This window comes from Penaeus monodon, chromosome 16 (genome assembly GCF_015228065.2).
Source record: "Penaeus monodon isolate SGIC_2016 chromosome 16, NSTDA_Pmon_1, whole genome shotgun sequence".
Taxonomy (NCBI): Eukaryota; Metazoa; Arthropoda; class Malacostraca; order Decapoda; family Penaeidae; genus Penaeus; species Penaeus monodon.
The window spans coordinates 8,222,196-8,234,695 of record NC_051401.1 but is presented as its reverse complement, the minus strand read 5'-3'; the positions used below and the strand labels follow the sequence as shown (position 1 = coordinate 8,234,695).

The 12,500-nt window shown below is 32.1% G+C and overlaps 2 protein-coding genes across 3 annotated transcripts in view; both read right to left on the bottom strand.

Annotated features, from left to right (window-relative positions):
• Positions 1 to 695: 695 nt before the first annotated feature.
• Positions 696 to 9,616, bottom strand: LOC119582490 (zinc finger protein 511-like). 2 transcript variants are annotated; one of them, XM_037930777.1, is made up of 4 exons: positions 6,936 to 6,954; positions 4,439 to 4,594; positions 3,158 to 3,359; positions 696 to 1,390 (listed from the first exon to the last, which is right to left on the bottom strand). In XM_037930777.1, the coding sequence occupies exons 2-4, from the start codon at positions 4,591 to 4,593 to the stop codon at positions 899 to 901; spliced, it is 849 nt and encodes a 282-aa protein (XP_037786705.1). In that variant the 5' UTR covers position 4,594; positions 6,936 to 6,954; the 3' UTR covers positions 696 to 898. The 2 variants fall into 2 exon arrangements, with proteins under 2 accessions (XP_037786705.1, XP_037786704.1); XM_037930776.1 differs by lacking the exon at positions 6,936 to 6,954 and adding an exon at positions 9,511 to 9,616 and having other exon boundaries at positions 697 to 1,390.
• Positions 9,617 to 10,852: 1,236 nt separating this feature from the next.
• Positions 10,853 to 12,500, bottom strand: part of LOC119583104 (protein O-linked-mannose beta-1,2-N-acetylglucosaminyltransferase 1-like) — a 10,632-nt gene continuing 8,984 nt past the window's right edge. Inside the window, exons 12-14 of the mRNA XM_037931613.1 lie at positions 12,444 to 12,500; positions 11,540 to 11,649; positions 10,853 to 11,278 (exon numbers count right to left, since the gene is read on the bottom strand). The exon at positions 12,444 to 12,500 is cut by the window's right edge and continues 18 nt beyond it. Of these exons, the coding sequence (XP_037787541.1) occupies positions 11,044 to 11,278; positions 11,540 to 11,649; positions 12,444 to 12,500 (402 nt within the window). The 3' untranslated portion in view covers positions 10,853 to 11,043. The remainder of the gene's footprint in view (positions 11,279 to 11,539; positions 11,650 to 12,443) is intronic.

The following is a 12,500-nucleotide window of genomic DNA, read 5'->3' as shown; positions in this document are numbered from 1 at the left end:
TGTGTGTGTGTGTGTGTGTGTGTGTGTGTGTGTAAATGTATACATATATATACATATAAACAGACATATAAAATTATATATATATATATATATATATATATATATATATATATATATATATATATATATATATATATATATATATATTTTTTTTTTTTTTTTTTTTTTTTTTTTTTTTTATGCATATACAATAACATATACACTATATACATATATATGTGTGTATAATATATATATATATATATATATATATATATATATATATATATATATATTATATATATATCATGAAAATGAGGCAATAAAGAATTTATTTGTTGCATAACCTTGTAGGATTTAATGCACAAAATCTACACAAAGAATAGCTGTAATCATATATGTTTATATATATATATATATATATATATATATATATATATATATATATATATAATATATATATATATATATATATATATATATATATATATAAACATTATACCAGCATAAATAGCTCAGAATCATCCTAAATATAAAGAGATCATGGAGTAATAACAGATATCTTAAGATCTCTTAAAAATAAGATGAAAAAAGAATGAAAGAAAAAAAAAAAAAAGATGATGACAATGATAATGAAGATGATATGATGTTGATAATCAATAATAATAATTATTATTATTACAATAATAATAAGACAAAGAAAAAAAGAAAAAAATATATATACACACAAATATATTTAACAGATGAAATTTATATCAAACTATTATTACTTTTTACCTGAACAATATTATGCATTTCATTTCATTTCATCTGGATATCTAACTTAATTAAGGTTTACAGGCTATGTAAAAAGAGATAAAAAATCTACCATGCTTTCAGATCAGCACCACCACCTTCGTATCTGCTCTTGCCGTTCACTTTATCCTTCAAGCAACAAAGAATTTTCCAAATCTTTCATGTTCACTTCCTCAATGTTTGTCTTAGTTGCACCCTGCGGCCTTCCTCTCTGGTGCCAGTGAGGGGTGCCCCCTCTGCCATGTCTGCCCCTGTGAAAGCCACGTGGAACTCCGACACCAAATGAGATCTGCCGTGGAACCCTCTGCTTTGCTCTTTGCAGAATCTGATGATGACCTTCAGAGCATGTAACATTATCTGTGAAAATAGTCTCTGGAACACTTTGGTTGCTATTATCATCTGACACGTTGCTGATCACTTCCTCGCACTCCATTGACGCAGATGTTTCATTTTGATTAGGTTTTGTGCCATTTCTGTTTTTCTTCTCTTTTCCTAACTTCCTCCAGTTCAAATCATAGCGGAAATCTGCAGGAAATTTATGCAGCCTTATGCAATGGCCCTTTCTCTCAAGAGCATTAGAAAACTTCTCTGGACATGTTTCAAGAAGACACTGGTACTGTAAACAAAGGGAAAAGAGAGAAAAAAGGAAAGCATTAGACAAACCAAATATAGGTGGATTTTTAAACATATATCTTAGTTTTGTTTGTTCTCGCTCTTCCACTGAAGTTTCTCTTTCAGAAATAGATCTAAGAGAAGTCTATAAATCAGAATATGGATATATATCAATAAATATTTAATATTTATATCAAAGACTAGTCTATAAAAATCATGAATGAGTAAACTGATGCAAAAGCCTGGTATTCTAATCTGATTAACCCGTTCTGTCTGCTCCAATTACCAGACAGAACAGCATAAACAGTGGAGGCATCATGAATCAGGTACTTAATTTCTCAAGCATTAGCTTATTATATACAAAACTTTTTGGTTGAGTCAAGATGTAAGATTTAGTTATGTGTCATCATGCTGATATTAGTTGCAATAACTCATAAGGCTTTTTTTGTAACATTTCCAAAACCCCTAATACTTTGATACCCTCTGATGCATGTTTGCCCTTCACAAGTACATTATTGGAACATGTTGAAACATCTTTATATTTTGTTTCAAAATGTTTGCCTTCAACTTGATACAGTTTGATACACTCTGGCCAGCCAATCAGAGCATGATATTTTTCAGATATATTTCACTCAGTTTCAGATAGGGATTTTTATTTTCATTGATTACGAATTGTATTGTATTTTCTTGATATAACTTTTTATTGTAAAGGTGCACAAAATGTTTCTGTGCCTTTTTAGCAGTACATCAAATACATGTTTCCTCTATATGGGTAAGATTTGATGTCAATCATGATGGTCACTGGAACGACATAGTAAGAATTTCCAATGTGTCCGAGTCAAATGACGTGGTATAGACTTCGGTGAGATGATTGTCTTTAATATCATTCTGTACCTCTATGATATAACCTAACAGGCTCAAAAATATAAACGAAAATGCTGTTTACCTTGATTATAATTCATTCAAGAAGTCAAGTAAATGTCTGTGATCATTGGAATTACCCAGTTGTCTAATTTGAACACGGAACTCACTCGCAGTGGATACGAGATCCAAAACCTTAGGCAACTTCCATTTTTCATATGAAGAACAATGTACATAATAAGGAAATTTTTTTTTGACAGAATCAGAGAAACACATTTAAACTTTCCACAGCCTTGTGTAGATGAGAGTGGTGTGCATAAACAATATAAATTGCAGAATAGTCAGGTACTTTTTCCATTTCATTTGACGCTTCCATAATACCTTACTTGTAATTAAAAACCATACCAGCATATTATATACTTTAATGGTTTTCTATGGATTTTCTTTATGTGAAATAAATAAAGATAGCTTCTCCTTTGTTCAATACTTAGAATGTTAGTACAAACTTTGATATCATGTTTTGTAGCAATAGTGATACAACTTGAATCAATGTATCAGTGTTACGGGTTTTGGGATGTTACAAAAAAAGGCCTTTTATGTTCTAATTAGTTTGTTCGAAGTTCCTACGTTTTTTTGTTTTTTTGGTGATGAGGTGTGATCAAACTGGATAAGTAGGTGTATAAAACATAGGACAGGATAATCACTTCTTTTTTAACAAAATTTTGGCCACATCATGTTCTTGTTGCAGCCTTTTTGGCTGATTCATAATTCAAAAGAATAAACAGCTGTGTAAGAGGTCTCATTTCTCCACCATGATCAGAACTTGGCAAATATCAGCCTTATCATGAATCAGTTAATTAGTTATCTTTGCATCAAATACAGGTGAATAACATAGCATACAATTACATACCATTGGCCGTCTTTCAGCCATGAGCTGAAATAATGAATCATGCACTTCAAGAAGATGAAGGTCTAGCAGATGATGAGATGGAAAGGATTGTTTGCATAAGGAACAGACATAGTTGTGGCAGGCACGCTGGTGTGCAGCATGTTCAGCCACTGTGTCAAACATCTTATTACATCTTGGGGCACTGCACTTGATCACTCCAACTCTGTAATACAGTATTTCCTTGAAAAAGATGCAAAGAAACTTGTGATGGCAAAAAGGCAAAAGCTACATATTCAACTTTTTACAATTTAGTACACAACCAAAAAATTTTTAATAGGAATCGTCACCAAGTAATTATATTGTTTTTGGTATACATAGAATTATAGCATAAATATGTATATGGATATTATATACAAACATACTATCTATATCTACATATATCCACACACACACAACACACACACACACACACACACACACACACACACACACACACACACACACACACACACACACACACACACACACACACACACACACACACACACACACACACACACACACACTGCACATAGATGGCTGTGCCATCTATGTGCTGGAAAAAAAAAATTTTTTACTAATGCTATGAATATCGATGGTGTTATTTTTATTATAGACATTATAATTACTATAATGTTATAGACATTAATAACAGCAATATAAGATAACACAAAATATCTTCAAAAATCAAGGAAAAGGATAAACAGGTGTAATTGGCTTATTGGTGACTTAGTACAAGTGTAGCCATCTATGTGTAAAAACAATTAATTAAATAAACTCACATTGGGCATGGCATTTACGTACATGCCATGCCTAGTGGCACTGGGTTAACAAACAGTACCAGAATTACTTCTTCACACAACTCTATCTCCCACTGACAGTAAAAGAAACAGGGAAAATAGCCTGCCCGTTTTTGAGACGTTATACTATATTGAATGCCCTCAGGTTAGACATAAAAACTTAGAGCACTGTCATGAGTCTGGCACAGATGACAAAATGCATAAGAGTCTTTTCACCTGCTAATATTTCTATTTCTTTATCAGAGCTTTGAGGATCAAGTTCTTTCCCTGTCCTGTGCACATGCAAAGATCATTTATCTTATATGAAACAAATAAGAACACATCACTCACACCTTAACATTTCTATAATTCAATCAAAACAATACTACTGATACAAAAAAATTAAAATAAAAAAATAAATGATATAAAATAAATATAAATGGTAACCTTAGCCTAGATACCATGTACAAGATAGAACACCTACTTGTTGTGTAAAAATTCTTCATTGTCCAGGTCAATGCACGGCACCTTTCGAAGGGGCTGGCAGACATGCATTCCCTCCGCAAAAATGGGGTCATTCCAGTTACAGTGTTGTACACCAAGAGACAACAGATAATTCCAGGAATCATTTAAACTCATCCTGTGAAAAAGAATGATAAATAAATGAATGAAAAAGCAGAATCATACATATACATCTATTTTTTTTATTATCAACAGGTATAATAACCATTGCTTTTATGTGCACAAATAAATTTACTCATTCACTAGATTCTTTCTTAGAAGAGTGAAAAACATCGATTTGAGTAAAAAAGAAAGAAATGAGAATCAACTACAAATAATAACAAGTGGATGACACAGCACCAAAGAGGAAATAGCTTTATATTGAAGAATGACACTCAATAGACACTTCCTTTAATTAAAGTTACTGCTGAATAACAATAACAGTAGAAGGCGATTTTTATCTATTAACTTCTCCTAAATACCTTTCTTTATCAGCACTCATATCTGCTTTTGTCTCAATGTTATATGCAAATATGTCACGTATACATTTATTGTAATCTTTTATGAACCCTTCCGTGTGAGTATTGTCATCCAATCTTTCTGATTCAGTCCATTCCTCAAGGTCATGGATGCAGCCAGAAATACAAGATAACTATGGATTAATTTTATGACACGAAAATCATCTGATAATCCATTTCATAAATTAATTAAATAAATAATAAGATCATTACACCTGCTGAGCACAGTAAATTATGGAGTTTATCAATTCATCTGAATTTATTTAAATATTTCATTATGATTACTAATATTATTAGTAGTATTTTTTACTACAATTATCAGTACTGTTAACATGACTCTAATCTTTTTTTTTTGCTATTATGAACATCATAATAATTATTGGTATTACTATTAATGGTAGTAATAGTATCATAATCATTCCTGTCCATGCTATTTTTATCAACATAATTGTCACTATCATCACTATTACCAATATCATGATAACTACTAATCATCAAGTGTGCTGCCATGACTTTCTGGCCTTTGTGTTCATTCCAATTATTTGTTTTGTCTTTCAGGTAAGAAACGACATCCAATAATGAGAGCAAGCAATTCCAAAACTGAAATTCTGAACAAACACCACCTTAGGCTCTAAAAAATGCAAACAACAATGACAACGACAATAACAAAACAGACACAGCATCACTTTCACAGTCAAAACCACTTGGAAACTAATATCTACTTCTGTAAACGGGAAGCAAACTGAGAAAAGACATGATAAACCATTTTCTTACACAAACATATCTGTTGTTCCGGACAGCAAGAACAATAGGCATAAAATTATCCTTTCTATCCCTTGAAATCTGGTTCAAATGGCCAATTTATTAAAAACAAATCTAAGACCTGACCTTTCACATATCATTAAAGGCAATTGCACAAATGAATGTAGGAATAGCTAATATACTTCAAACAAGACAAGTTTTGTGATTCATTTATGGAAAAGAAAAAAAAGAAATATATATATATATATATATATATATATATATATATATATATATATATCTATATATATATATATATAATATATATATATATATATATATATATAATATATATATATATATATATATATTATATATATATCTATATATATATTTATTTATTTATATATATATATAAAAAAAAAAAAAAAAAAAAAAAAAAAAAAAAAAAAAAAAATATATATATATATATATATATATATATATATATATATATATATATATATATATATATATATATATATATATATATATATATATTTATATACAATTGGAGAAGAAATATAAATTTCTTATGACCAATACAAAATAAAATACCAAATTTCCATCAAAACACCAATCATTTCTTTTCATTAAAATAGAAAAGAAAAGAAAGAAAGAAAGAAAGAAAGAAAGAAAGAAAGAAAGAAAGAAAAATATTATATTATATAATATATATATATATATATATATATATATATATATATATATATATATATATATATATATATATATATATATAATATATATATATATATATATATATATATATATATATATATATATATAACCCATGCAGAAATAAGGATACAGATACAACAGTCCAATGATTTATTTCTTTATGGTTCATATCTTGTTTCAAATCTTCATCTTTAATAAGGTGAAAGTAGGAAAATATATAAAATTTACATAAGACCATAAGTTAAAATATATTTCACAATAAGGTTCTAAGTTTGGAAAGAATAGAATATTGAAAGGTACATGTAAAAGCATAAAAGTGAACTTATAACCATTATAAAGATTAAAAGTTTTTATGACAGGAAGGTGAAATAGTTGTAGTTTTTGAATACTGAATGACTGTCAACACATTTACTGATTATCTTAAAAAATATATATATTGGTTAAACACAGAAATACCTACAAGGTGCCTGATTGTCAAATCAATGTATATGCAAGACATACCTTGCAAAAATTTTCAGTACTGCATATATGTGTAAGCTACTTATTAACGAGAGTGACACACCCTCCAGAGGCAAAGTCAAAACACAAGATTTTTTATATATTTACTCTACCCAACAGTTCATTCACACGTACCTAAACATTGTGGTATCATGTGAACCCTTAAATCCAAACCTAACCCTTTCCTACCTTCTATTTATTGCCTAGGCAGGAGGAGGCAAAACCTCCCTATACCCTCTACTAGCAATTTGAACTACTTTACAGAAAACAGAGTTATAGTAAATGTGACATTAAGAAATTTGGCTGTGTTAGGCTATTGTTGGACCTATTCTCTGAGTGTTGAGATGCAGCAGATAGTTTTGTCATTTTGCAGTAGATAAGAGGTCACAAGAGCTGTACCTCTGTTTTGTATGACTATTTCTTAAGCTCTATAGTGAAAGTGGTGTAATGCACATACGAATAGTTACAACACAGGGACTGCTGCTGTGGGACTCATATTTACCACAAATTGACAAAAATGTCTGCTGAATATCACCACTCAGACAATAAGACACATCACCCAAACACTGCCAGATATTTTAATGATTTATTTTCTATATGTCTGTTTTCTATAAGCTGGCATAAAGTGCCTCCCTGTCTAGGGAATAATTAGAAAGTAGGAAAGATTAGGTTCGGATTCTTGAATTCGCATGATATCCCACTCTTTAGGTGTGAGCAAAAAAACATCTGGATTGAGGAAAAAAAAAGGTAAATGTTACCGAGAGCGACGCACCCTCTCAGAGACTAAGTTCGAAAATTGGATTTTTTTTATATCTTTCCTCTACCCAACGATCTTGGGGGATGCGTGGGGAATCGGGGGTTGAAGGGGGGGATAATAGATAGCACTGGGTGCCCATAGGAAGCTGCAGAATTCGAAGAAAGTGATTTATGAAACGTAAGTCGATTTTTCGAAAACCCGAGCCAAACATTGTCCGACGAACTAAGTAAACAAGCACAAAAAACGGTAAAAATTGGCAATTTAAACTCTACGGACGCCCCTCGCCATCTTTGAAACTCTACGGACCGACGCGCCAAATTCCGAAAACTATACGGGGATAAAACCCGTCGTTCGGAAAAAAAAAAAAAAAAAAAAAAAAAATCTGAGGGGTTTCACATCCCCTGTGGTAATCGTACAATGCGTCCTAACCAATAAACCAACCTAACCTTAACCCTGTGGAATTTATACAATACGATCTATATATTCCCTAGCCAGGGGGCTCTGCCCCCTGGACCCCTGTGGTAATAAATACACTTATAAGGACCCCTATTTCTTACCATTTCGTGCCAAGAGACATCTATTTTGTTAAATAAAATAATTGCCACATACCGTCAGTGTGGGGGTAAGACGAGCAGCGGCGAGGAGGAACTGATGGTATCTTATTTTCTTCAGGGTGGGCCAATAAAATGGTATTCATTATCAAGGCGGCAGTTTTCACGGCACTTGGGACAATTAAATTTTGGGTGATTAAGTTGTGCGACCGGCACAGATCGAGCAAGAGGTCGGCCTGGCCGCCGTATTGCTGCCAAAATTGCCCGTACCTACCATAAATAACATTTTTCAGTAAAATTGTAATGATATGAGCTAATAAAATATACACAATACAATTACAAATTACTTAAATATAAAAGAACATACCCCATGTCACACTGACAACAAAAGTTCGAGCTTGCTGCTGCCATGTCACCGGCTTAAGTGAGAGTGAGTGAGCAAGCGACCGCGAGTGTATTGTTCCGATATATGAGGCAATTACGGTAAACAAGCAGTAGTATTGTTAAATAATTAAGAATCTGGTAATAGAAATGATAAGGAAAAACTACATAAAACCGCAACTACATTTGAGAGAGCAACCAAAGATGTGTAGTAGCATAAAAAAAAAAAACTAAAGGAAATGTTGTTAGAAACAAGAGAAAATAATGATGGAAATAAAAAACAAATCGGAAATGATTTCCATGGTTGTCAATAGAAAACGCAAGACCTATGGTCAAAGGAAAACGCGATCCTTATAGAAAAAGGATATATAGAAAATTTAAGAAATGGAGCAATAGAAAACGAGAAATTAGGGACTCTGCCATTTTGAGGGTGTTGTGGACTTAGTCTCTGAGCGGTGACAGGCAGAACCTATTTCCCTCATTTTCCGGGAAACACGAGGCCGCTGCGGATTTATTTATATTGTTTCCTAGTCTATTTTTTATGCTCTACAAGATGGCAGTGTCCATTTTTCTCTATCTCAGTGCGTCACTCTCGGTAACTTTTACCAAAAAAAAATTGGGACTTCGTCTCTGAAGAGTGTCGCTCTCTTTAACAAATAAGGAGAAGACGCTTACGTTCATAAACAATAAGATATTACAGACAATATGAGAAATATAAAGATTTATGGCACAAGATACCATGTCCATTGGTCTTTCGTCAAAGACCTTGGTAAGCAGACATTTCGGTAAATAAACCTTATTTTAAGTCAGTTATCAAATGTTGCATTAATTCAACCAACACACCAAATTTGACAGGCATTAACGAACTATTTCTCTACATGCAACTCACGTATCAACGTTCCTGGTACTTATATGGCCAACAGCTTTTATTCAAAAGATCTGCGTATTTTCAACGCATTGATTGTAAACAAAAGGTGTTCCCGTGAGGGTTGTCGTCCAAGATATCGTACGACAACAGTCTAAATTGTTTTACTTCTAGGTAATTATCGCATTTTGTTGTTCATATTTTCATGTTCTATCCTCATTTCCAAATGCCATTATCATGTTACGGCCGTATATCAAATATAACAAAGACTATTCACTACTTAGATTGTATAACAGAGGGGTTAGTGAATAGATTAAGAATTATCTTTTTATAAAATGACATGCTGAAACCCTAAATCTGTACTGTAATATCAAATGATGTTATAACCATATGCAAGCAATACTTGCCCACGCCTGTGCAGTTAGCTAGGATAAAAATAAGGAACACAAATTAATACACATTTTATAATAAGGCAATCCTGGTGTAGCATACAGACCATTCAAAAAAGTAAAGAAGCATAGAATTGTGGAACCTTTTATAAAACTTTATAACAATACTCTTAAAAAATATGCATACATTATATATATATATATATATATATATATATATATATATATATATATTATATAATATATAATATATATATATATATGTATATATATATATATATACATATATATATATATATATATATATATATATATATATATATATATATATATATATATTTATATATATATATATATATCATCATCATCATCAGCCTGAATCAACCCACTGCAGGACGTAGGTCTTTCCCATCTTTTCCAAATTTGTCTGTCTTGCGTTTTTTGTTTCCAGTTGATCTGCCCATCGCCTTTTTTTCTTTTTGATGCTCACAACTATATCTTATACTTTTGTCTGTTTCCTTATCCATGTTGCCCTCATCCGATCACTTACGCTAGTTCCCAGCATCAACCTCTCTATCTCTCTCTGGGCACTTATTAGTTTCCTCTCCAGTAGTTTGGTTGTTGTCCATGTTTCTGATCTATAGATCATAACTGAGAGAACGCATTGGTTAAAGACTTTTCTTTTTAAACATAATGGCAAGGAGTCTCTTAATATGCTACTGTGTCTGCCGAAGGCGCTGCAGCCTAGACTGATATGTCGCTTAATTTTCTCTTCGCTAGAGGTGTTTTCTGTACGAGTTGCCATATATATATATATATATGTATATATATATATATATATATATATATATATATATATATATATATATATATTATGTACACACACACACACACACACACACACACACACACACACACACACACACACACACACACACACACACACTCACATATTTTTTTTTCTTTCTTTTTTTTACCTATATACTCGCACAGCTTGATTGATTATCAAATATAAGGGAAGAAAATGAAGTCATTGGCGGTGTCAAGAATTTTTAATTTTTACTTTCTTTACAGCTCCTCCATTACCCAAGAGAGTACCAGTAACTACCATTACTCATAACCTGCAGAACCTTCGATCCTAAAAGCAATATGTATATATTTTTTTTCTTCACTGATTAGGCTCGTACCCGTCTTCGCCTATCTGTACCATCTTGTAATTCGGAATAAAGTCTATATAGTTTTCAAGGACGAATTCCTCCAGAGGGCTGACAGGCGGCTGCCGATAGTGTAGAATCATACGTGTTCTGTTATCCAAGACTGGCGATAGATATTCCTTGGTGATAATTGTGTCTTGCTGGCTCCCGAAATATACTAATCCGTTATATTCTTCTTTGGATAATTTGCTGCAGTGTTGATGAGAATTGTATATTAGTAAAACATAATCAAAGTGGATAACGATATACAGATAAATTGAAAAAAGAAACAATTGTATTAATGGAAAGACAAATAGAGTAACTTGGAACATGAGCGAAATGTGAAAGCGAAAAAAAAGGAAAGTAAAAAGGACATGTGAGCACACGAGAAAGCATCATTTTACAAAGGATATTTTATGTATCCCCCATAAATGCAAAACAACATCACACATAATTAAAAATGAAACTTACCAATACAAAGACCCTGGACAAGCGATGAGGTAAACGTTATTGCCATAGTAACCAAGGGAATGCATCATGTGGTAATGCTCCATCTTGCCTCGTTCATACCCACCGAAACACTGAAACAGTTTTAAGAGTATTTTAGCTTTCTCGTCGCCACACTTACTCTAAGACCAAAGCTGATCGATTTCACCGAGTGGGAAAACTCGAAGCCTTTTCCATTTGCTGTTTCAAATGAGTCGGCGTGTGTGACCTCTCAAGTTCCTATATGCTATATGATGGACTAAAATATACAAAAACCTTACTAAAAATTTCATATTTGTTTCGTATGTCTACAGTACGTATAGCGTTACGGTTGTAATTCAAGTAAAATGATCACATAGTTAATACTGTAAAGAGGTTTTCGATCCTAAATTAATATATTTAGAAAGAATAAAAATACTCGCACGCACTCACACACACACACACACACACACACACACACACACACACACACACACACACACACACACACACACACACACACACACACACACACACACACACACACACTCACACTCGCGCACGTGCACACACATATACACACACGCATATATATATATATATACATATATATATATATATATATATATATATATATATATATATATATATAAATATATATATATTATATATATATATATATATATATATAATATATATATATATATATATATATTATTATGTGTGTGTGTGTGTGTGTGTGTGTGTGTGTGTGTGTGTGTGTGTGTGTGTGTGTGTGTGTGTGTGTGTGTGTGTGTGTGTGTGTGGGTGTGGGTGTGTATAGATAGATAGATACAGATATATAGATATGGCAAAGAGTCACCTCATGAACGACAGCATGCATAAAAATAAAATAATTACTGTGCCTCACCCAAGCCAGCGTGAAATAGGCCTTATGTTTGTCCTTCTCCGCTTCTGCATAGTAGTA